Below are 26,366 nucleotides of genomic sequence, written 5' to 3'. Positions count from 1 at the left end.
TGGCCTGATGGGAAGTGATGTGGAAAATGATGAGTCAGACAGCACATAAACATTTCTCTTGTTCTGACATAGGCAGCTGGCACCTGGGAGATGGCAAAAAGCACCGTCACCGTATGGATTAGGGATGCCAGATGTCTCGGGCCTCTCTCATGTTTTCTACTGTCTTCCTCTGGCTTTCTTAGGTCCAGACTGCTCTCTGACAGTGCCCTCTACCGAGTCATATTGGGTTATGCCTACAGTGAAGCCTTTCGGGACATCTTTAGGCAGGGCTTCTCATAAGGCAGTGGTGCAGGAAAAGGTCATGTGGGTTGTCGGTGGCTACACATTTAACTATAGCAACTTCCAGATGATTCTAAAGTGAGTATGATGAGCCTGGATTTACTTATTAAGGGCTTTGCTTTTGTATGGAGCATTTAAGGATGATCTCTTTTTTTTTTCTGCCTTCCTGCAGTTACAATCTGGACAGTGGCACCTGGAACGCAGTGACCAGCAGTAGTGGCCCTGTTTCGAGATATGGACACTCCCTCACACTCTATCAGGTTACAGGACTCATGAAACTTCTATTTATGATAGGGTGTGATATAGCTCAGAAAGACTGAATCGCGTTTGGGTTTACATGAATTGTAGACTGGGGGTGTGAGAACCTTTTGGGTTTACTTCCAGAATACTTATATGGAACTAAAGATGCTGGTGTGAGTAAGGTGGTCAAAATGGGTACCTCAGGCAACATGGAATGTGCCACTGACGACATCCAGTGTTTTCGTGACACACCTCTTTGTACATTGTTTGCTCATGCTGTTGACGTTGGACATCGCTCATCTCTAGACTTCAAAGGTTCCAGGAAAACCCTCAGCCTTATCTGTTCGTGTCTTTCTACTCCCTGTATTGTCTTTTGAATTATCTTTCTCAGCAATCAATACCTGGAGAAGTTTTAACAAGATATAAAGATGTATTTTAGATCGTCAACCCTCTTGTCTGTCTTCCTCCACAATCGACCCTCATCGCTTCATCTCTGCAGGACGACATCTACATGTTTGGCGGGAAACAGGAGACGGGTTCGGGCAACGTAACGGATGAGCTGTGGGTTTTTAACATCCCAAGCAAGTCTTGGTGGCGGCGTGTTCCCAGCACGCCAGCCCATGGGCAGGTCTACGCCGTGGAGGGCCATTCGGCACATGTGGCTGAGCTAGATGCCGGGGAAGCGGTGATGGTCATCATCTTCGGCTACTCCTCCATATACAGTTACATGAGCAACGTGCAGGAGTACAATATCAGTGAGTTGACGTGTTAGGGGCATGCTGGGAGGCAGGGTGGTTTTGCAGGGTCGTATCCAGCACAGATCAGTGATGATGGATTTGTGGTTGGGGTTGGGTGTTGGTTATTCTCTATTGTAAGGGTGAAATCACTGAAAAATGCTAGTTTGTGGGTGTGTCAGACTTAATCATGAGGATGCCTGTTGGGAGTTAACATAATAGTCATGAGTTTAGTTGGCACTGAGTGCAGTTGAACGAGATGGACAGTAGGTGGAGGTATTGCTTCATGGAGGAAGCAGGAAGCCTAGAGTCTGCTCCTCTGAGTGGTTCTTGGCAGAACTCTCATAGTTTAGGATAAACGTGTTCTGTATGCCACACTGAAAACTTTGAGTGAGATGTACTGCTTAACAGTCTTTACAAATGACTGAATGGTTCAATGAACGTGCTACAGGTGAGTCATGGAATATACATGATCTAAAACTTCTCTGAATAGACAGAAATGGAGAAAAATACAAAATGACATGTCTTTAGTATAAGTAAATATACCCTCAGTTTGGAAGCCTAGTAATGTGATAGTTCCTTGTAGGGCAGGGTTTTTTGTTTTTTTTTTGCAGGGCAATACATTTCACAAACACACACAGCCTATATTCCTCCCCTGTGTTAAAGTGGCATGAATTTCTTTGACCACAGGAACAAACACATGGCTGATTCCTGAGACCAAAGGAGCCACAGTGCAGGGAGGCTATGGCCACAGCAGCGTGTATGACCGTGGCAGCAAGAGTGTCTATGTCCACGGAGGCTACAAGTCTCTGCCTGCTAACAAGTACAGCCTGGTGGATGACCTGTACCGGTATGACGTACACACTCGCACTTGGTGAGTGACCTTGAAAGCAACACATATGTTCTTTTGTCTCTTGTACCAACACTGTAACTGTAGATGTGGTTCATCGCACCAAAAATGCACCACTTGTGGCCAGCTTCCAGATTCCCTTAAATGTTACTGTTACCCACAATCTCTCCAAGCCAGCGTTCACATTCTCCTTTTGCTGCGAACATAGGCCAGTTGATTTGTGCCAGTTGATTGGCAGTTGCATAACAAAGTATGGTAGAAGTAAGGTTAGACGGTAGAATTATGAATTCCCTTTGGCATCAAAGAATCGACATTGATGCATTTACGTCCATTGTTCAGAACGAATCGTTTCTTTGCTGCAGTCCTGTTATTTCAGTTATCAGATGATAACTGACTTCAGAAAGGGTGAGTTGAGGAGAACTTGAAGCTATTATAAAGACGTTCATCTGAGACTAATGAGCATATCACTTTCTTTTTTTTTCCTTCATTTTTTAGGTAGTTAGTTTTTAGTGCAGTGTGTGTGCGCGTGTGTTTGAGAGGATTGTTCTGTGGGTTATGTTCCAGGACTATCCTGAGGGAGAGCGGTTACCCACGCTACCTCCACTCTGCCGTGCTGCTGGACGGTACTCTGCTCATTTTCGGGGGAAACACTCATAATGACACGTCGCTTAGCAATGGCGCAAAGTGCTTCTCTGCCGACTTCCTGGCCTATGACATTGGTATGTGTTAACTTTATCTGCTTTGTGGTATTTATGCCCTCTGGCCCTATGTGGAATATGATTGGTTAGCTGTAGATGGGCTTTTGATCCTCATCCTACATCCACCTTGTTTAATAGCACCTGTGATGTTTCCCTTGGTTTTGAGAGATGGTTGTTTTCCACAGCGTGTGATGAGTGGAAGGTCCTACCCAGGCCAAACCTGCACAGAGATGTTAATCGCTTTGGACATACTGCTGTCACCAGCAATGGGTTAGTAACTGAGTGATAATGCTTATAATGGGTATTTTTTTTCTCTCTTTCTCTTTTCACACACACTCAGACACAAATACACACGTGGGTGTGCGCTTTGACTTGGAAGTACTAGTTAGGAAAAGTGATGAATTTTGGCGAAACCCCAGATATTCTGTTTAAAGGGACATTTTTTTTTGTTTTGTTTGGGTAAAGTATTACATTAGTTGATTTGATTTTGTATATTTCACACATCTCTCCCATGTTTGGAACATGTTCATATGCGCACACAGTACACATACAAACAAATCCACACCTGCTTACCTGCCTTCCTCTCCTTCCCCACCCAGGTCCATGTATGTGTTTGGAGGTTTCTCCAGCGTGCTTCTGAACGACGTGCTGATCTACAGGCCACCCAGCTGCCAGGCCTTCCAGGGTCAGGAGCGGTGTGAGGTGGCAGGGCCCGGCGTGCGCTGCGTGTGGAGGCGCGCACGCTGCGTCTCCTGGGAGCCCAGCTTCTCTAGTGGCGTCGTACCTGCTGCCTTCTGCCCGGCCAAGCCTGGTAGGTGCTGCCCCCCATGCCTGCTCTGAGACAGGGCTCACCTGCACCACAGCTCCCACACTCCATGCCTTGCTTTTGGCCAAGCTCAAGGGCTCTGGCTTTGCTTGCCTGTGCCCCTCAATGCCGTTGAGCCTAGGCTACCTCACTGTACCCACCAAATCCCAGTAACGAGACAGAGAGAGACGGGGAGGACACAGCTCTAATTTATTTATTTGCTTTCTTTTTCATCTTGTGCAGCCTTTGGAAAAACAGCCAGGCAGCGCCTTCAGCTAAAGATTCACACGTAGTCATAACTGGGTACACACAATTTGTTTGTTTGCCTTCTGATTAGGCAGTGGCAATGCTATGCCATGCTACTCTTTTCATTTGAAAATCAAACCCGCAGTCTAAAATGGCACTTCCTGCCAGTACTGTGTCCTTGTGTGGAGAAAATGAGATCTTTTAAATGATTAGTCTCTTTCTGCAGTGAAACATGAATTTGCAGAGACTCTTAAGACCAGTAGCTTGAAGGCTGGTGCTTGGATGTAAATGGAGAAGGATGGAAAGTGTTTGAAGTGCTGAATATTTTGGACTTGCCTTCTTTGGTCTTCTGAGGCAGTGATGTGCTTATGGAAGTTTACTCACTTCTCTGCTCTGAAGTTGCTTGAGGTTGCCTGGCAACTTTCTTTGACAGCAATTGGGCACTAGTCTTTTTTTCAAACCCTACTCCCTCACTTTGTATCACCATCCTCTCGCCTCTGTTCCTTTGACCCTGCCTCACTCAATTGGTCTGTCCTTCAGCTCCCGTGGATGAGAGGTGCCACCGCTTCTCCGACTGTACCAGCTGCACCGCTAACACTAATGGCTGCCAATGGTGTGATGACAAGAAGTGCATTTCGGCCCTCAGCAACTGCACTGCTGTAAGTAGTCCTGCAGATGGAGCCAAAGAGCCACACTGTTTCTAGATGTACATTATATTGGTGTGGGATCAGTGCCTGAATGCTGGCATATTGTTTCATGTTAATCCAGTCACTGTTGCTGCTTCTGCTCTGATCTTGCAGAGTGTGAGGAACTTCACTAAGTGCTCCATTCGAAATGAGCAGATCTGCAGCAAGCTGGCCAACTGCAAGAGCTGCTCTTTAAACCTCAACTGCCAGTGGGATCACCAGCAGCATGAATGCCATGCCCTCCCTGGTAAGGTGGGCGGGCTTTTAGAGGGACCATGCTGCTATTCCTTTTTATCATATTTTGCTGGGAATCATTCAGCATTTATCTCAGTGCCTGAAATTGGAAGCTGGGAATTTTTTTAACTGTGATCAACTCACTTGCAGACCTCCACAGTTGACATGTACCACAAAACAATATTTGTCATGATATATATGTGGATCGTTCATTCTCTATTGTACAGTCTCTTGTTTGTCCCAATTTCTGGCAAGTAGGAGAAAATCTCTCAATATTCCACTTGATCAGAAGCAGTGATGGCACTGTCTGTTACATAATTCAAGATTTCATGCCTGTAGGAATTGTTGCTATTCTGTGATCTGTTTTTAAAGCTCATGACAGTGCCTCGGTCTTTCTCTCTCTCTCTCTCTCTCTCTCTCTCTCTCTCTCTCTCTCTCTCTCTCTCTCTCCCTCCCTCCCTTTGTCTCTCACTCACACACACACACCCCTGCATGCATTCTTGCTCTGCTCACAGGGAAGTGGGTCAAGAGCTTGTTTTGCTCTTGATGCAAACTGGGTCTCTGCTGACTAACAGCTTGAACAACTTCACTCGATTGGTGTTGCTGCTTTAGTGCAGTAGTCGGGAGCTCTGTGCAGTGCTGAGCTTTTGTGTTCCTCAGATTTCCTCAATAAAATCCCTTTAGTGCTGCTAGGGAGCCCAGCTTCTCACTAAAGAGGCTCTTCAAGTAAAGAACATTAAAGCTCTTCCTACATTTTCCTTTAAATTTATGCAGTCGTTAAATTTGTTGCTGCACTCTGAGAATTTATTGCTATTCATTTTGACCACTCAGCTTCAGTTAGCAAATTAGTCTTTTTGGATTTGATTTTGTTTTGACAATCTTTTTTGATGGAAGCTAATTTATTTTGTGGAGAGCCTGCACTGCAAGAGTTCCTCTCAAGGGGCACAAGAGTAAATTGATGGCTTTAAGTGAGCTGAACTGAGCTTGGTGTAAAAATCTCACCACTGGCCGCCTGCCTGTTTTTGGCCCATCTGCAGCCAAGCTGTGCGGGGAAGGCTGGAGCCATGTGGGCGAGGCCTGCCTGCGAATCAACTCCAGCCGAGAAAGCTATGACAACGCCAGGCATTACTGCAAGAACCTGGGTGGCATCATTGCATCCCTCTCCACCGCCAAGCAGGTGGATTTCATACTGGGAGAGCTGCAGAAGTACCAGCAGCAGGAGAAGGTGTCTGTTTCTCTCACTCTCTGTGTGTGTGTGTGTGTGTGTGTGTGTGTGAGAGAGAAATCAGGTTGTTTTTTTTTTTGTCATCACATCGTACTTAAGTGCTTAAAGTATCTGGCAGAATGAGTTGGATGGCAATTGTAGTCTGTCTGTGGGCATCAGAATGTGTGAGGGAGAAATGCACCTGCTGTATGGAGGTGTTTTCGCAGCAGTGTGTGTGCAGTCATACGACTGTCATGGGCTCTGACCCCCTGAGTGTGTTTGCACTGCAGAAGCTTTCCCCATGGGTGGGCCTGAGGAAGATTAACGTGTCCTACTGGGGCTGGGAGGACAACTCCCCCTTCACCAACACGTCCCTGCAGTGGCTGCCTGGAGAGCCCAATGACTCAGGCTTCTGTGCTTACCTGGAAAAGGCTCAGGTCTCAGGCCTGAGGGCCAACCCCTGCAATGCCAACACCGATGGCCTCATCTGCGAGAAAGCAGTTGGTGAGTCACTCTTACACTTTTTTTCTTTTTTTTTTTGTGTCTGCTTTCCAGCAGTCTGCTGCTTTTTCTCTTTTCCCCATTACTAGAACATCTCTCTCTTCTTGATTTTTAGGTTGTTTTTCTTTCTCTCTGTGAGTCTTAGTCATGCATGTCTCAGTGTGTTTAAACATCCATTTTAGAGGATAAGCAGAGGACATAGTTGCAAAATACACTGGGTCTGATGCCATGCCTCACCTGTTTGACCTATGGGCCCCATCCTGTCCTTTCAGAGAGCCGTAACGCCCGGCCATGCAAGACGCCGTGCTCACTGCACACTACCTGCGAGAACTGTACAAGCCAGGCCAACGAGTGCATGTGGTGTGGCAGCACCAAGCGTTGCGTGGACTCCAATGCCTACGTCATCTCCTTCCCCTACGGCCAGTGCCTAGAGTGGCAGACCAACGAGTGTGTGTGTGAGTGCCCACCCACCATGCCACCCTCCTCTTCTGTATCTGACATTGTGTATGCATATGATTGGTTGGTATGTTGAGCGTGTAGTATCCTGTTGTAGTATCCTGCTGTTTTGTAATGATGTTTTTTTTTCTTTTGGTGTGTGTGTGTGTGTGTGTGTGTGTGTGTGTGTGTGTGTGTGTGTGTGTGCGCGCATTGTAGCGAGAGTCAGAAAGGGAACAGAGAAGATAAGTGTATTTTAGAAGTGAAAATGTGAGGTTTTTTTTTCCATAGGAGCAAGGGCGATGGCAGCCCGTTTGGGCCACTGTCTGCACAGCTTGTTTCAAATGTTTGATGATGCCTGAAAGACTGGCTGTAAATATGTCCGGAGGGAAGAGCGATAGCCTTGGTGCTGGGGTGAAATGGGGAGTGCATCACAAGTTTTGTGCGAAAGAGACCTCTCTGGGATTGGGAGCACAGCCCAGACAATGACAGATACCACTGCGGGGCTCACCCCGATCTCTGCGTGCACTAGGGGCGTGTGGTGTAGTGTTGCAGCTGCACTTATTCAACTCTAACTGGCTGTGTGATTCCTTATAGAGGCTCTAGGTGGACCTGTATTTACAAGAGAGGAGCAAGTCTATAAGTTGTCAGTTTCACTGTGACCTGCATCTGAAGAGCTGAGATAAAAGCTCCTCTGTTTCCTTCTAATTAGCACAACTGCCTGTCTGCATATTGGCGCATGATGTGCAATTATTGTTTCAATTTCTCATCACTTACAAGGTTGACAGTTTTTCTATGCAGATGAAACTCAGATTTGTCCCTAAAACAATACAGCAAACACTGGATGGCATCAAATCTTCACAAGCTAAACCCTTATAAAATCAATATCATGTTGGTTGGGTCTCTTGCCTTAGGTGTTCCTTCAAAGGCAGTTTGTAAACTGAGTTATGTTTCTCTGATTCTCTCCTTCCAAACACTTCTTACCACCTTAAATGAAATGGCATTCTTCCATCTGTGTAATATTGCTCCTCTGTACCCTTCCCCGTTTTCATGACTCAGGAATCCTAGTCCATGTGTCCACATTTCATCTAAATTACTGTAACTCTGGTCTTCCTATTCAATCACACAATATATTGCAGTACATCCATAATTCATCAGTTTGGCTAATTACACACAAAGAAAACTGCACACATGAATTCTATTTTCTTCCTGGCTTCCTTTAACTGGGCAATGTGAAAAGTGGGCTACTGGAACAAATACAAGACAGTCATGGACAATAGAGGAAAATTAGAGGACTGTTGGAATGCTACTACATGAGCAACCCCAGTATGAGAGGGTATATGCAGAAGATTTGGAAACTTTGGATGTGTTAACCCAACATCTAGACTAACACCGAAACAAATAGTAGCTCAGTGTACCAACATCTGCAAGTGGCAACTGCTGTCGTAACTAGAGATTGACAAGGTACAACACACATGCTATGGCAAGGGGAAGCTAGGAGGACAGGTGTGGGGATATATCATCACCACAGCCACACCCCAAAATTAGGAACCAAGACCCAATAAAATCATGCACGAAGCTTAATACCAGAGCTGCTGACCAGAGATTGAAGTTCATGGCTAAGCTTATTAAGAACTCTGGCTGCCCTCCAGAATATGTACACAAGCAAAGTAGAAGAATAAACATGATTTTCTCTCACAAGCCATCCAAAGTGTTCTCTCGGTGGCAGGATGGCAGCATGAGAACAGACCCACCAAAAATGGAGACTGAACATCACACCGCAACAATGCCCAGTGGTTACTGATCCTGAGAGCAGACCACCTCAACCTCCCTGAACAGGACCCAGTAATGATCGCGGTAGCAGACGTCCAAGAAAGTTTCTCAAGTATGAAGAGTTGGACAGCTCCAGGCCTTCACATGATCCAAGCCGAGTGGATGAAGAAGCTAACTGCACTCCATGAGTGCCTGGCAGCACAAATGAGCCAGCTAGTAATGGATGAAACCCACCCTGCTGATGTCTATGGATACCGGCTATGGAACGGAATGACCACCAGCCACCTCCTCTACATAGATAACATCAAGCTGCATGCCAGAAGTGAATGAGACACCAACTCACTAATCCATCTCACCATGATCTACAGCAACATCATCAGAAGGTAACATAACACATTAAGGGTAGCTACAAGTACCTTGATTCACATAGGCAAATGAGAAACATGAAGACGCCACAAAGAAAGCTACTGCCAAATACCTACAAAGAGTGAGGCAAGTCCTGAGAAATCCGCTGATTGGGAAGAACAACCCAGGCAATTTAACACCTATGCTCTAGCAGTCATCAGATACCCCGCTGGCATAAGCTGGCCAAAGGAGGAGATAGAAGCCATCTCATAACATATGGAGGATTTCATCCCAAATCCAGCACTCTGAGAGTGTACAGTAAGAGAAAGGAGGGGGGCTGAGGACTAGTGAGTGTCAGATCCACTATCCAGGATGAAATTACCAATATCCAGGAGTACACCAGGAAGATGGCCCCAAGTGATAAAGTGCTTATTGAGTACCTCCGATAACAGAAACCCGAGGAGGCTGGAAATGAGGAGGAGCAGGAACCATCATGGGAGGATAAACCCCATGCACAGGATGTACTGCTGAAGTGACTGATATGGAAAAATCCTACAATTGGCTGGAAAAGGCTTGATTCAAAGAACACAGAGGCACTAATCACGGCGGTACAGGAACAAGTTCAGAATTCAAGATCAATAGAAGCTGGTATATACCACTCCAGACAGAACCCCAGATGCAGGCTGTGCAAAGATGTCCCTGAGACAATCCAGCACATAACAGTGTGATGCAAGATGTTAGCAGGCAAAGTGTACCTGGAATGCCATAAGCAAGTTCCTTGGCTCGTATACAGAAACATCTGCTAAGTATGGGTTGGAGGTTCTAAGGTCAAAGTTGGCTACACCCCCGATGGTGGTGGAGAAGGACTGTTCTAAAACCCTGTGGTACTTTCAGATACAGACTGACACAATGGTAACAGCCAGAGGAGGATGGTGGAGGGGCCCTTTTGAGTCTTGGTTCTTCTTAAGGTTTCTTCCTCATGTCTAGGGAGGTGTTTTTATATGTTTATTTATTTTGTAAAAAAATTATTTTATTTATTTATTTTTTTTGGCCACTGCTGCCTTTGGCTTGCTCACTGGGGGCTTGGACTCGGACATGTGTCAAGTTGTTTTGTGGCAACAACTGTTTGACTTGGACTTAATGACTAACCAACCAGACATGGTAGTGATGGTGGAACAGCAGAAGGCCATAGTGATAGATGTAGCAATCCCAAATGATGGCAACATCAGGAACAAGGAACACGAGAAGCTCAAAAATACCAAGGGCTGAGAAAAGAGCTGGAAAAGCTTTAGGGGCTGTGATCCCCAATCTGGGAGAGTGGCTCCAACAGATCCCTGGAACAACATCCAGGATCTCCATCCAGAAGAGCGCAGTACTGGGAACGATTAAGATACTAAACGGGACCCTCAAGCAGGACCCTCAAAAAAAAAAGTTTGTGTTTTTATTTATATATATATATATAATTTATTTATTTATTTTTTTTTCATGACTTTGTATAATACATTTATTTAACAAACATATGAAGGTTTTAAATGTTTGTTAAATAAGCAGTAGGTACATAGGTGCAGAAATCCAAATAATTCCAAATGATTTTTCTCAAGTGAAATTACAAACTGTGGTACATTCCAGAATAGATTGTGGAATGGGTATCCACTGCTCACACACCTTTGCACAGTAATTCTAGTCATTCAGATGTTGAGATATCAGAAGCCCTTTGTTGTCGAGGGTGGCTCAAGTTGAACTCTTGATGTCTCATTTCTTATTCTCAGAGGCAGAGAGACAATTTCATTGTGGACATGCTGACACATGGATTGTGTGTGTGTGTGTGTGTGTGTGTGTGTGTGTGTGTGTGACAGTCCTTCCATTCACTGATAAAATTGCTATTATGCTCACTCTGATGGAAAATGAATTAAAATCTCTCAGCCAGAAGTGGGTGGTGTGAGTCTGTAAATCTGCCTGACTGGAAAACATTTTTGTCACCAAAATGTATCCGCCCGTCTTGCAGAATGATTGTTATTTGGCACTGCTTTTCTCAGCTCTGGCCTGTGGCTCTGCCCCTTTTAATATTTGTGTGTCACTTCTTCACTGGTGCCTTAAAGGCACTTTGTCAGGACGGTCTTGGATAAGTGAGGCTGGACAGCTCTGCAGGCTGTGTTGTGACAGTACTATATCTGATAGTCAGACACTGAGGATTCTTGGAGTAATGGTTCATTGTAGCCTAAATATCTTTCTTGAGCTCAGAATTTTAGTCCTCAAATTAGGTTTTTTCTTTTGTTTTAAATTAGTAAAACCTATCACGATAATTCCTTTTCACATGTTATTTATGGACAAAGGAAAACGTGTTGGGCTCTTTATTTCAGCATTGTAACTGAGTGCTGTGCTCTGTAACTGCATCTTGCACAAGCTTTGTACCGTCCTCTGCTGGTTGTCTGGGATTTGTGGAAACAGATACATGAACAAGTAGGATCTGTGTGTGGAGACCCTCTAAGTGTCCATCTCTGATGGATGTGTGGATGTGCATTAAATCTGCCACAGAATGCAAGGACAGAGGGAGGTGAAACCAGACCATCTGGCAATAAACCACAAGGATAAAAAGCAAAAGCACTTGTCCATGCTGTGCTGAAGGTTGTGCAGAAGTGGGTCTGCATTTCTGTCCTTGTTCATTGTCACACAGTTTAGATTCACCTCTGTTTCTGTCTCTCTTCCTCTCTCTGGTGCCATACGAATCAGCTGCTGTCTAGACTTGCATGTGGTCTTGGTTTTAGATGAGGGATCAACTGAAGTAATGGATGATGAGGGAGGGGCTGTTGGAGATGTACCCTTCTACCATAGCCCTTCTAATGCAATATGAGAATTGAGTTTTTCTTTGTGATAGGATAGAAAGTAATTGTTTGTCTTCACTCATAGATCAGCCAGATTTGTTATACATTGTCTCTACAGCCAAATGGCTAGTTTGTAATTATGGGTTAGATCATTATTATTGATTTTGAATCCGACTGCCGTAATTAAAAATGTTGGGTGCTAAATGGAATATTATTGTCGTAGCTTTTTGTTTTGTCGGTTTTCCCCCCTTCCGTTCTGTTGCTGATGTAATACTGCCTTGAGTGTCATAGTGGTCATACTAAAACACATGCAGTACAAAATGACTTCTATCTGAGTTTCAGCATGGAGACAGTGAAGTCCAGAGCTTAAGGCTGTTCTCCCCTTAGCCTAAGTTAGTGTAGTTCAACAGGAGGGATCAGTAACCACTATTTAAACAGGCAGTTTCAGCTTGATTTCACCATTGGGCATTTATTATTTCTCTCCATTAAATTTTTCTCTCTTGTTCTGTGTGCTCAATCTCTCTCTTGCTCTCTCTGTCTGTCTGTCTCTCTGCCCTTTCTCTCCTCCACCCCCTGCTTCCTTTCTACAGCACAGAATTGCTCTGGTTTGCGGACGTGTGGTCAATGTTTGGACCAGCCAGACTGTGGCTGGTGTGGGGATCCCAGCAACACAGGCCGAGGGCAGTGTGTGGAGGGCTCCTACCGTGGGCCCATGAAGAACTTGCTGAAAAACAGCCAGGACATGGTGCTGGACACTACCCTCTGCCCTAAGGAGAGGGGCTATGAGTGGGCTTTCATCCAGTGCCCTGGTAAGACCCCCCCCACCCCCCACCCCAACACTACACACATGCACATGTACAACCAGAAACTGAGTACTCAGTATCTTGGCAGCAGTGTTTTTCTTGAGGCTAAATGTGAATGAATTAATAAGAAACACAGAGGTCTTTGCTGTGCGCAATGCTGACAGTTTTTTGTTTCTGTTGCAGCATGCCAGTGCAATGGTCACAGCACATGTGTAAATGGGAGTGTGTGTGAGCAGTGCCGTAACCTCACCACAGGCCTGCACTGCGAGACCTGCATGCCTGGTTATCACGGAGACCCTACCAATGGAGGGAAGTGCCAAGGTCAGTGCTTTACTACGTTCAGCCAGCAGAGGGCATCACTAGACTCTGGTAGAGTCACAGTGGCAAAGGCAGTTAGCAGTGCACACAGTGATATGATCAAACGATATGTTTGGTGCTGAGGCTGCGCAGCCCAGTTAGAAGTGAGAGGAAAAGCCTGTCGGTCGATGTTGCAATGAAAACGCAGAAATGCGCCAACACAGTTCTGTGCGTGTCTGGTATTGCTTTGTGTTTGCGTGCATGTGAGGGCAGTGAGTCCTGTGGTGTGGCAGGATGGAGGTGAGGGGTGGAGCAGAGCTTCTGGCTCTACTCATGTGGAACATGGCTCTCCAGCGCCGATGTGGACCAGCGCTTCTGTCAGAGCCTGCCATCTGACATTTGCTCACCCCACCTCCTATGGCCTCGCTGTAGGGGGAGAGAGACTAGCTGAACCTGTGCTGTTACAATGACTGCATGGTGATTGGCTACAGTACTGTTAATGCTGGTTTCCTCTGTAATGTTACGTTTTTAAACATTTAGACAAGTGCATATTCCACTGATTGGCTGTGCTGACAAGGAGAACTGCTTTGATTGTTACGTAGCTGAACTTTGCTATGCCAGTTTGACTGAATTATATGTTTGCCTTTAAAGATGTCTGAAAATTTCAACTTGCAAGGTAACAACAGAATGATAAGAATGCATGAAACTTGTCACCTTTCAGCAAAATTGGCCAGTTTGAATGTAAAATAGGCCATTCTTGTGACACATGTAGATTTGAGGATTTGTAGGGTGTTTTTTTTTTTTCTTCTTCTTCAAATTATTTATTTATTTTTTCTGCTGCAGTTTGGTCTGCTGCTGGCATGAGAAATTCTTCCTCCTCTCATTCTAACACAACATAGCAGCAGTTGGAAAGCTGTTTGTCATTTACCTGTGTTTCATGTTAGTTGCTATAGCAACTAACAGATTTGAAGCCATTTCATTCATTCACATTTCATTCGTTGTGAATGCACTTCTTTAGTTTAGCTTTAGAAAGACACATGGGCTTATTAGGGTTCAATCATGTAGTGCTTGTAGCCCTATTGTAATCGCTCAAATTCTATTTATTAGTTTCACTTACTTTTACTTTAATGAAGTTCTTTAGATAAATACTCTAAAATGAGCACAGTTGCCTGCAGAAGCACTCAAACAACTCAAAACAGTCATGCAGTAGCACATGCATGGGTCTTGAGAGAAATGCTCCATTGTCTAAAGAACCCATCATGTTTGGTTTGTTTATATATATGTATATATATATATATATATATATATATATATATATATATATATATATATATATATATATATATATATATATATATATAAAAAATAAGATTTTATAGAGCAATGATTTGCATTGCAGTAAGGGCTAGCTGATACTTCAAAAAGTTAAATCTTTAAATATTTTTCAAACTTGTAAACAAACTTCCATTACCATTTAATTTTTTAGTCCTTACATAATGCAATTATAAACTGATTATTTATTCCAAATGTTTTTTTTGTTTGTTTTATTTATTTATTTATTTTTACATTTTTAGAATGGACTTTGGATGTGCAAAAATAATAACTAGCACAATCTGTAATAAAGTAGTGAAACAATTTTTAATATATTTTAAATATCCTCAAAATTGTGCCAGTATAAAAAGCATTTTGAGGAACACAATTTTTTCCCCATTCAGTAATAGCTTTCTTGATAGATTTTCCTGATGTGAAATTCTACTACATCAGTGATTTCTTTCAACTGGGAGCTCTTCATGTCATATGGAACAGCAATATAAAATGAAGCAGCTAATAGCTGTCTTTTAGCAGATGTCTTGGGTGTTGAAGGGCAGCTTGTATTTGTGTTTTGTGTTGTGCTGGAACAGATTTATCGTGCTGCTATATTTGGTTGCAACCAACATTTGGTTGCTTTTGACATTCCTTACACTTTAATTTATTCTACACCAGACTTTTCTGATCCATACCAATTACGTCACAGTTTTCCTCTCTCATGTTTTGTACATCTCCACCTTTTAACTATTTTGCACCACCTACGTCTCTTATACATGCCCATGCCTTATCTCTAGTAAATATATTAAACTGTCTGAACTGTGTTTTTGTTTTTTCCCCCTGTTGTTTACTTTCATGTGCACTAGGAAGTTACTATTAAATTTACAAAATTCTTACAGGTGAGGATGCTATTGGTCTTGTCTACAGTGGTTTGTTTTCTCTGAACTTATCACTTTTTCACACCTCAAAAAAGAAAAACAAGAATTTGGCTTAAGACGGGTCAAGATCCAGAAGAAAACGATGTGCAAAATATTCTTATAATTTGGGGATATATATTATGTCCTGGGATGATCTGAAAGATTGGCATTGGACCCAGACTAGGCTTGTTTTAACTGATTGTCATCAGCAGTAATATGGCCAAATAAATCTCAGTTCTTTGTTTATGCTGTATTACTCCATTACACTCAGTTGACGCCAGCTGTCATAGAAGTGATATAGATGGTCATTACACACACACGGTGGCAGTGAAGGATATTTTAAAAAGAGCCAGTGACAGGCTTCACAGTCCCAACAGATATTACCCAAAACCTCAGTACTCTACAACATGGGCAAGAAAAGATGGGAAAAATTCATTATTCATATTGTCTTTGGCCAAACAAAACTAGCACACTAAATCTAGACATTCCACTGTACATGTCGCTGTGCACACAGCTGCTACCCTCGTTACCCCGTTCTGCTCAGTCACTCGTTCCCCTCAGATTAGCTGAGCTTCAGAGCTGCCTGTGGAGGTGCAGATGGGAGCTCTTGCCTTTTATGTATAAAATTCAAGTTCTGCCATGAAAATATGCTGAATCTGAATTTTGTTCTAGGCCTAGTTCAGGAACAGTTGCGTTATGCGACACATGCTCTGACTTCATTAAGCCTGTGGGTTCATCACTTGCCGGCTAAATAGCTTATGCAGTTCACTGAGCTTTGGTTCAAATTAAGTCCAGGCAGTTTTTGGATTTTAAACTATTGATATGGCTTTTACTAATTTAATACACTTAAAGTCTGCATAGTGCCAGAAAAAACACAAATTGAACCAGAACTCGCTGGCATATACTCAGTATTAAATTACTTGGACCTATATTGGGGGCAAAAAAAAAAAACCCTTGATTGAATGTCCTTAATTATTATATAAAATAATGTGATAGTTGAGGTTATTTGCAGCTTGTGTTTGGATGTTGAAGCCCATTAGACCTCTGGAGAGGTGTGAGCCGAGTATGCGCTCCCACTGCCAATCTTCTGGTCGACAGTGTGAGCACATTCTCCTGCTATTGAAAGAAATAATTATAGACCGCTACTCTGAAGAGACGGAAATGGATTTCAGATGGAAGGTCGAGGCACACCAACATGGCATGTTTTGTCAATAGCAGACTCCAGTTTCTTTGAACAGGCCTTTTTGGGTTAGAATGTATAATTTTATCCGTGCTCTCTAACATACTGCTGGCAGCATGACCAGAAGACGAGAGGAGAGGGGAGCTGGAAAATGCATTATAAGACCTGTTGCCAAATGTCTGCGGCATTCCCCAGTCAGGATTTAGTCCATTCCACAGGCAGCAATGACTGTCCATACTTGCTAGCAGTGAGTGGAATGCGTTACATCGTAGTTCTATGTTTGAATGTGTCCTTGGAGGACAAAAGAGGGTGAGGTAGATACTGGGAGTCTCTGCCACAGAGCCACATTTCTATCCGCAGCATCCCCTCACCTCTGAGGTAAAGGGCCGTGGTTTTAGTGCCAGGGGAGTCGCACGGCTCTGGGCACAAAGCGATTTTCCATGCTCATGCAGAGCCACAGAAACCCACGTCCTCTGAAATGCAGCCTTAGAGTAGCTCTCCCTCATAGAGGCCTTCTGAGTGGCTATTGCTACGGTTCATATAAAACAAAACCCTTATTTACTGCTGAATTTCTAAATATAGCAGACTATTGTGGTACTTTGAGACTGATGGAGGGAATTGTTGACTCAGGCCCGTTTGTTTCAACACTAATTACACTTATTGGCTGTAACACACGATTATGTTCCATGCTGTTAGACCTCTGTAGATCCATCTCAAAGTCTTGACTGCTGAAGTAGATAGTCAATTCATTTTTGCAGTTGAGATCAAGCTTATGCCATCTACAAATTCAATTGCTTTAATTGCCCCCAAGGTGCTGGGTGTTCTGATGATCTAAACAGCGCTCTCTCTCTCTCTCGCTCTCTCTCTCTCTCTCTCTCTCTGTGTCACTCTGTCTCTCTCTTTCTTGTTTGCTCCCCCTGACTCTTTCCACTTTCTTTTGGTCTATCCCCAGCTTGTAAGTGCAATGGACATGCCAGCATGTGCCAGGTGCTGACTGGGAAGTGTCACTGCACCACCAAGGGCATCAAAGGAGACCAGTGTAACCTGTAAGTCTGTCTGTCTCTCTCCCACCCCCCTCCCCCCTTTCACACATCCACAAGACCAGACTTGGGTGCAAACACACACAGCATGATCTTCCACATTTAATGTTACTAATGTATCCAGCAGTGAGACTAATGACATTGAAGTGTCTTCTTACCACTGCATTACTAATCCATGCTCCCTGCTGACTGATTTCGTATATATATGGCCACTGTTGCGGTTATCTTTTCAGTGCAAACTGGAGCTAGGTCCAATTCCGCATTAACAGGCGGTTATACTCTCATCTTGGACACCATTGAGATCTGATCTGAAGGTCTGCACATTGAAGGGGTCTGGCTTGCATGCATGACACAAATAACTGTGTGTGACCATAAATCTGTTCACAGCCTGGATGTTGAAAGCAAAGCATTATTCATTTTTTCACACCCCCTCTGACATCTTTCCTGTTACTTTGCTGTTTCATGCTGCTACACTCCTGCAGAAACAACTGGCGGGCTGCTGTGGAGACTCTGTTCAGATATCAGCTACTACACAGACCAAACTAGGAACTAATTCTACTTTGGAGGATGTTGCCTAAGAACTTTCTTTGGACCATGCCCAGACTGCTTCAGTGTCCAAAAATTAAATGCTTTAAAAGCAGTATGTAAAAATACAAGGAAAAAAAGTTATATAAAACATGTGCCAATGGCTATATGTTCTCAGACCATGCACTTGATGAGAAACATGAACTAAAGAGCTTTTCTTGAACCCACTGAAATTTTACCTAATTATAATATTTCCTTAAACCCTGTTGCACGGGTGTGTGTGCATTTAAATAATCTAGTCAGTGTGATTTTGTGTAGTCTTTAAAAGCCTGCTTTATATAGATGTGTATATCCCTGCTATTTATTTGCCATTTGTGGTGTGCATATGTCATTTGGTATATGTGCCTGAGGCGGTCGGCACCCGTGTGGCTGCAGGCGCGCGCACGGGGGCGTGAACGGGACCTGACCATAGCTGTGAAGAGGCCTGCGTGTGTTCACAGGCCTCCGGCCCTGCTCCCCCTCTGCGTCCTCCCATCAGTCAGAGCAGGCAGGTGCCAGTTCCCTCCCTGTGTAATGAAGCCCATGATAAAGCGCATGGGTCAGGCCCATATAAAGAGCACACAGTTCAAGGAGCTCGCTTAAACCTCCAGGTGGTATGGTGACTGCTGACCATACCACATGCAAGTCATGAGTAGGTACAACTAGGTATGAGTAGGTTTGTGTAGAACCTATCCATTGGGCAGTGTATTGTGAAGATACTCTTACCGATATGAGAATTGAAACAGTAATGGCTGTATCTAGGTTTATGAATATGAATATTTTCATAAAGTGTGAAGCTGATGCATTCAAGTGCAGTATTTTAAAATGTCCAGCAGGTGCCTCACAAAGAGCAAACAAGCGGCTTAAGGAAAAATCAATGCATTTGTCTAGGGGAAAACCATTGAAAAACCAGTTGCATCAGCCCCTTCAAAAATGGAAAGATGCCATTTGGTAAATGTTGGGGAGAGTAATGCTAATTTAATTTATAATTGTAAGTATTTCAACATTTGTGAGTTCTAATAATATCTAATAAATCCTTTTCTGTCAGTGGGAGGTTAAATGCTATTGGCTGTATTCAGCAGTTATTTTTTTCTTTTGTTTTCTCAGTATTAGTGATTTACGCTCCTCATTGATTTGTTTTATTTGCGGTAGTTGGTCAAGTCCCAAGTGAGAGGAAGCTCACCTGCCCCTCAAGAGCTGCTGCAGAGACTCTTAATGACAGAAGTGGCTACAATAAAAAGAAAAAGCATTTTTGATTGAAGTCCATCATCGTCTAATGGAGACCCAGCATGTCACAGTGTGTACGGATGTGTGTAAACGTGTGACCTAAGTGGCAGTTGGCTTATAGCAATGCAGAGAGCGAGAGAGGGCGCGCAAGGTAGCCCCTGTTCCCTGTGTAGGTGGGCACTCATTGGGGATTAAATTAGGACACACTGAGTAGACTGCATTTTGTTTCAGGAGCCTCGTGTGTGTGTGTGTGCGTGCGCGCGCGTCTTTATTTCTGAAATGTCATCCAGATGAAAGGCGAGAGGAGCGATGTGTTCAGGGTTTAAAATGCCTGCAGTGCTGTTTTGTTGTCTGTCCGGCGTACTGTAGTTGGAGTGCACTCTACCTTGTCCTCCCATATCTTTCACACACTCAAGGGACAAACAAAAAAAGAGAATTTTCAATGTAATGCAGTACTTTTCTAATCCTTTAATCATGGGAGATTGCCACACTAGATGCACCTAAATCTGGATATTGGTCAGGTGTGCTATGCAAGTTCTAGAGAGAGAGCAAGAATGAGTGAGCCTTTGGAGGCTTGTTATAACCCCTTGTTATGCCTGAAATGATGCTGCTCTGTATTCTAATGACAAAAATAGGTGAGCACTTGACGTTTGGTGGGGACAGATGAATCTTGTAATATGCTTTGTTGGTATGTTCTGTATAGTCACCATGGCAACACCTGCCAGATAAACTGCATGCACTGTAAGGTCTGATCATTTGTATTGATAACATTGCTTCAGCCATTTTAAACACATGACACTTTTTTTTTTTTCCTCAGTAAACATAAAAAAAAAACATTAACAAGCCACAGTCATCACAAATTAGGTGACCTGTGTTATGACCAACCTTGTTTGAGGGGGTAGAGTGATGTTTTTTAAAGTGACATTGTTACTGAAGTATCTTTAAACAAAACCTTGGCTCCAGATCATTGCAGGCAACATAAACAGAGAAAGATGCTGCAGCCCTTTTAGAAAGAACAAATTCTGAAGCGTGAAGCGTCACTGTATTGTTAGTTCAAACTGTCAAAAAGAATTATAAATAAGACCCTGTAATTTGTCAAAATTCAATAAGGATGACAGATCAGTCTATATGTTCGGAGAGCATCTGCTGTGTTAGAACATGCATTTGCCCATACTGATCTCATACTGGCGGCACTTGCTGTACAAACTCTGGAGAGGTATATTTTTACAGACCTGTGAAGGGCCAGCTCACAGGGAGAGTGAGCCTACAGTACAGAGAACATGTATGTGAAGCTCATATACATTGCACATGTGTGGGTGTGTAGTGTTAGAAATCCCTTCAGAGTTATTTTTCAAACAGTAACAATAATTATGTTGGTAACATAAATACAATAACACTGACAGCTGTCACAGTTTTATCTCTTGTTTTATAGTTCACATTTCGCAATTGTACATTTATATATATATATATATATATATATATATATATATATATATATATATATATATATATATATACAAAGTAGATTATGAAGTAATTTTTTAAAATATAAGTTTTGTATTGTAGTGTATTCCATATATGACTTCTGTATCAATTATTGCTTTATTTGAAGAATTATAATTTGGTGCCTTAGAATCTAAATTTTGCCAACCCTGTTTTTGCACAGTACACAATGTTGCACAGTATGGAAATCAGCTTAGTACGGCCAGGCACTTTTTATTTCTTAAAAGTCAACATGCGTATTTTATTACAACTCTAACTTGGTTTGCTGTGGTGTGATGTATGTTATTTGTTATAAGCAAATCAATAGTGGGGCCTTGTTGGAAAACCTAAAACTTTGTTAGTATTATTACTTCAAAATAGAATGCATTTTTACATTAACGTGGTTGACTTATTGTGCTATTTGGAATTATTACCTTATATTACCTTATCACTTATCTCTATTGCATTATTGTTTACTTTTCAGCCCATTTAGACCGGATTTAATCTTTCCTGTTTAGTCCCTAGGGTCCTGCACAATCAACACGCCACAAACCTTCACGTGTTCAATGTGAAAACAGAAAGATAAATTCATTAATGGGTCTTCTGCTTCCCATCAGCCTTTATATCATGCATTTACCATTAAGGTCAACCATAACATTTAAGCGTTAATTCAGACCGCTCTTCAGATGGGATTTACAGGCACATAAAATCTTGAGCTATATTCCCTCCTGCTACAATGTCCTTGGATGTTTCTTCCTTCTGTTTCTTCCTGTTTGGAGAAATAGGATGTTTAATCTGATTAGACTGAGAGCATGCTCTGTAGGTGATATGGTATTACTGGTTTAGTAGTGTGAAGGTGGCTGGGGGGTCCTTACTGTCTTACTGAAGACTGGCTTATTGAAGCCATGAAAGTAAAGGAGCACGGTAGGGGACCTGTGTGGCATAAGACAGCCTGTGATGAGCCAGACACCAGGTTGGGTGGCCACATTTCAAGGGGCCAAGTGGCTGTTCTTTGTGTTTGCTCGGGATATGCTAAGGAAGATTCTGAAGGTCTCAGCATTTGTATCACTGGAGGCAGAGATGAGGAGAACGCATGAAGATCAAGCCAGTGCCATTTGATGAAAGTGATACCATGATAGAGGCACAGACAGGGCCTGCTTAAGCACTGCTGACCCTTTCCCCTGACATGGCTGATTCTGGTCTAATTATCCAGCCCTGGATTAGTTAAAGGAGGTGTGGTGGAGAAGTGAACATGTTGAACCGTAGTACTCTCTTCCTTGAGGCCTGGAACTGCTCCGGATGTTTTGTATGTCATAAAGTAATGCTATAAGAAAACGCTATAACAGTTCCAGAAGATCAGGCGCTTCTCTAAGGTGAATGGAGACAAAGCTCTAGTGATGTGAACTGGACAACAATGTCCCACAATGCCCTTCTGTTTTATCATCATTTGAATGTTGTTTTTATTTCTTTTGCAGATGTGATTCTGAGAATCGTTACCTTGGCAACCCTCTGCGGGGAACTTGTTACTGTGAGTATGCTGTCTTTTAACCTTGAAAAATTATTCATATGCAATGGAACAAGATTCTAGTCCAACCAAAACTCAGTCGTTGTCCCCCCCCCCCAACTATTTGCTTAACCTCCGTTCTTGATAACAATTTAGCTCCCTTATGACATTTTCATCATTCACAAAAGGAGTGTTGTCCTACTTAATTTTGACAGTGATGGAACATCACAGTCCCAATAGATGATAGGCCCATCTAACTGGGCAGGAAGTGTAGGTAGAGGTGGCAAAGTTTACTCAGTGTGCATCTCACAGAATGTGTGACAGAGCATTTGCAAGCACAAGCACATGCGCAAGCAGTGTGTGAAGTGTGTGAAGGGCGCAGAGCTCCAGCACTAGGGGGCAGTGTTGCGGTGTGTCATGATTTGAATCTGTGTGTGTGCATATACGCTTTTTACATTCACTGTCAGCCATCATCATGGAGCCCATCCAGTCTTAATGCAGTCAGATGCATTTAGGACATCAGATTTCACTCAGTCTGCAAAAGCTGCCAGCATTATCCCCAAGCTATCATCAATCCACATTAAACAAACCCATCAATTTATCCATCACTCATCCACCACTCCACTCCTAGTATATCTTTTAAACAGGGTGTGGAGGCTCGGACCGTTATGCTGATTAGAAGACAGCTGGGTTGCCCATGTCTGTCCATGCGCTGTGAGTTTCGACGAGGCATATGTTGAAGGGATGAGAGAGGGTCAAGCATGGCGAAGGGAGTAGTGATTGGGATAATTAAGCACATGCAAGTAGAAGCTTTGGCAGAGGTGCTAGTGGCAGCAGGCACTTGAACCTCACCAGCCCCCATCCCCTCCCTCACTCACTCACTCACTCACGTTCATCCCTGCCTCATCTGTCTCGGGCTCTCACACTGATACCCAGTGCACACTGGGCAGCACTTCTTCAGTAGAGCAATAGGACCACTAATGGGATTGCTTATTTAGAAGCTCTTTGGATGTCAATTGGAGAACATGGTCTGAGGCTGAAGAGGACAATCCATACAGGCCTTGCTATAAACCAGCCCAGACAGGGTCAGAGGAGCTCTAGTGACCTGAGTTTACTCTGTACAGTATTGGCCAGGCTGCACCACCTCTGGCCCCATGTGGGAGCCATTGACTGATCTGTGAAAAGGTGAAATAGAGTTCAGGTTTGGAAAGTGCAGTGTCAAAACAATCACTGAATACACATTGGGGGATAAAAAAAGCTCACAGTACACAGTAAATAATAATAATAAAGGTGTTTGTTTAACTTTTTTAATATGGCATAACAATTAGCAAACAACAAACAGTACTGTGCACCCTAGTTAAGTACTGCTTAGTAATGATTTGCTACATATTACGATATGATTCTGTACATAATTTGACATTTATACAATATTGTTGTTACTTTGCTTGTCTGCACATTGAATTTTAAGCAACAATTATCCTTGATGATTTATCTCTTGAATAACATAGGAATCACAAACGTTTGATGCATACACACTGCATTTCAGCAGACTAAGTAATTGGACAGATTAACATAATTTTAAAAAAATGATCATGTTAAATACATGTTTATAGATCCATTTGATTATTGCTTGAAATCTGAACTCTATAAAGATCACCACATGCTGGGTACTTCACTGGTGATATCTGTCAGACCTGTAACTCAGCCATTTTCAGTTCCTGCTGCTTTCACTGACATTCTTGCCTTCGCCTTCGTCCTGCTGCAAGGTGGAGCAGCGTCCCCTGAGGTCTGAGGCCTTTGGTTTAGACGCGAGCAGTTAAGATGCCTCTGTGCACTTCAGAGTTCATGTTGACACTGCTGTCGGCAGTCACATCATCAATAAAGACAAGTGAACCAGTTCCACTGGCAGCCATGGTTGGCCATGTTTTACTAATGAGATGAGAAGTTCCTTTTTTCCCCTTGACTCTTCCTTCATTCCATCACTCCAGTACAGGACAAGCTTCATGTCCTCTGTCCTTCCGCAGAACTCCAGACTTTACACCTTTTCTGTAACTACACGTGGCCATTTCTGTGCCCTTGCCATCACTCTTCTATCTAACGTCAGCTAATACAGATGTCTTTGACGCATCTAAGCTTTCATTCTGGACTCTTGAATGAAGGTTTTCTTCATGGTTGAAAGTGTTTTTTTTTTTGTTTTTTTCTTTTTCCCCCAGTCATCCACTACTGCAGTCTTACATGCTCTTCCAGGTTGGTTTGTCTTGCTGAGTTCACTGGTGCAGTTTTTTTTTCTTTCTTGATGTAGCATAACTGTTAGTTTGGTCCTACCTAATCTTTCAAGGTATGTCTATAATTTATTCTGATCTGATGATTCAGCCATGTAATGACTGCTTTACTATCATTGACACTTGTTGGTCCTCATGCTGTAAGATCACAACAACAGACGGAAGATGTCACATCTCTAATCAGCTTTAGACCTTTACTTGGCCTTCTTGGCTGTGAACTAATGATGCAGTGACACATACAGCTGGCGCATACAATGAAACAAGCAACAAGCCAATTGTACAACGTACTGTGATTTTTCCTTATGGTTCACTCATTATAAATATAATACCCTCATATTAAAGATGACTTTGTGAACTCTGACCTCAGCCATTTCATTTCCAGTCTAGTGTGCCGTCACTTAGACACTGAACTATATGTAGGAAACCGTGAGAAACTATAAAAACAATCTGGACATTTTGTGGAGTTCTAAACTATTTGATAATGTCTGTTAAACCTGATATTGTGCTTTCTGTGTTTTTTATTTTTTATTTTTTTATGGAGTCCTGTGCCAGGATTGCTTTTTAGCTAAAGTAGCACAGGCATTGAATATTCCACTTATAACAGCCTGTTAATGGGGTGTCTATGTGTCCTTCACTTTATTGGACAGGTAATTACTCATTACTAACCCAGTCACAGCAGTCCAGACAGAGGCTCTCGTAAAGGTGATGTGCTCTGTATTCCGATACAGTTCTTGTCAACCCCTACTGGGACAGCACAGTCGGCAGCTGCAGTGGAGGGACTGTTGGCTGTGGATTGTGAAGGATTTTCTAGCTTGTTTTGGTGTCTTATACTTCAAATGTGAGATGTGCTGGAAACTGATTTCACTTGAAATGCATGTCTTTTTTTTTTCCCCATGAAGTAGTGATGCACTCAGATTTGGAGGTCTTTATATTGAACAGTTATTGTGACTGATGACGCATGTAGCCTTTATGACAAATGTGTGTAGAAATACATTCATACCACCCTTTCATTATGCCTTATATTTCATCACTGGATGCATAGTTGTGACCCTTTTACTGAAGTGAGCCACTTTGTAAACAGCTGACTTGATTAATGATGCGCACTTTAATAGCCTTCATTGTGTAATAATTGATCTGGTGGGTGGGCCCAGGCTGCTTAGAGAAAGCTTTAACAGAAATATCTTTTTAAATGTTTTGAACAGACAACCTGCTGATTGATTACCAGTTCACCTTCAGTCTGCTTCAAGAGGATGACCATTACTACACTGCCATTAACTTCATGGCAACTCCTGAGCAGGTTTGTCATAGTCCACTTGCCTTATGCAGCTTGTTAACCTGCTTGGAACTGGGGGGGGGGGGGGGTGTGTGTGTGTGTGTGTGTGTGTGTGTGTGTGTGTGTGTGTGTGTGTGTGTGTGTGTGTGAGAGAGAGAGAGAGAGAGAGAGACTCTGAGCAGCTACAAAACCAGTTTTAATCTTCCCCAGTATAATGCAATGCCTGTCAATCAACAAGAGTGCTTTGAAAGATTTGAATCGAATGTGGGCATAAGGTATTCATTAAAGAAAACTCTCATGTGCTGGTAAAAGAGAAAATAATTTTGTACTTATTGTCTTTGTCCATTCTTTTCAAGACCAACAAAAATTTGGACATGTCTATAAATGCATCAAATAACTTCAACCTCAATGTCACTTGGTCTATTGGATCAACAGGTAATTACAGTTCTGTACTTTGCAGTCACCCCTCTGTAGACTGCTTTTATGTGTCGTCTTATCTGTTTAGTGTAAACAAGCGTGTGTGTGTGTGTGTGTGTGTGTGTCCACATCTGTGTGTGTGTTCATCTGCATGGCCATGATGTGCTTTTCAAAACACATTCAAGGACACTGCCATTATGCTTGCACGTATTTATTTTGCAAT

At 42.9% G+C, this 26,366-nt stretch overlaps 1 protein-coding gene across 6 annotated transcripts in view; it reads left to right on the top strand.

The window, feature by feature from the left end:
• atrnl1b (attractin-like 1b) overlaps window positions 1-26,366 on the top strand; it is a 77,169-nt gene that overhangs the window by 9,419 nt on the left and 41,384 nt on the right. For 3 of the 6 annotated variants that reach the window (XM_027024846.3, XM_035533738.2, XM_027024847.3), the window contains exons 6-23: window positions 183-357; window positions 452-539; window positions 1,019-1,274; window positions 1,944-2,127; window positions 2,668-2,822; window positions 2,987-3,071; window positions 3,401-3,612; window positions 4,393-4,511; window positions 4,653-4,785; window positions 5,810-5,997; window positions 6,267-6,480; window positions 6,750-6,932; window positions 12,443-12,661; window positions 12,839-12,976; window positions 17,307-17,400; window positions 22,143-22,195; window positions 25,656-25,750; window positions 26,083-26,161. In XM_027024846.3, the coding sequence (XP_026880647.2) occupies window positions 183-357; window positions 452-539; window positions 1,019-1,274; window positions 1,944-2,127; window positions 2,668-2,822; window positions 2,987-3,071; window positions 3,401-3,612; window positions 4,393-4,511; window positions 4,653-4,785; window positions 5,810-5,997; window positions 6,267-6,480; window positions 6,750-6,932; window positions 12,443-12,661; window positions 12,839-12,976; window positions 17,307-17,400; window positions 22,143-22,195; window positions 25,656-25,750; window positions 26,083-26,161 (2,670 nt within the window). Of the gene's footprint in view, window positions 1-182; window positions 358-451; window positions 540-1,018; window positions 1,275-1,943; window positions 2,128-2,667; window positions 2,823-2,986; window positions 3,072-3,400; window positions 3,613-4,392; window positions 4,512-4,652; window positions 4,786-5,809; window positions 5,998-6,266; window positions 6,481-6,749; window positions 6,933-12,442; window positions 12,662-12,838; window positions 12,977-17,306; window positions 17,401-17,627; window positions 17,855-17,876; window positions 20,590-22,142; window positions 22,196-25,655; window positions 25,751-26,082; window positions 26,162-26,366 lie in introns of those variants that run through there. The other 3 variants (XR_014117114.1, XM_081697152.1, XM_081697153.1) reach the window with 3 other exon arrangements.

Source organism: Electrophorus electricus, chromosome 15 (genome assembly GCF_041902795.1).
Source record: "Electrophorus electricus isolate QZ-2024a chromosome 15, ASM4190279v1, whole genome shotgun sequence".
Lineage (NCBI taxonomy): Eukaryota > Metazoa > Chordata > Actinopteri > Gymnotiformes > Gymnotidae > Electrophorus > Electrophorus electricus.
Note: the sequence above shows the minus strand (reverse complement) of the source record. Positions and strands in the feature narration are given on the sequence as shown.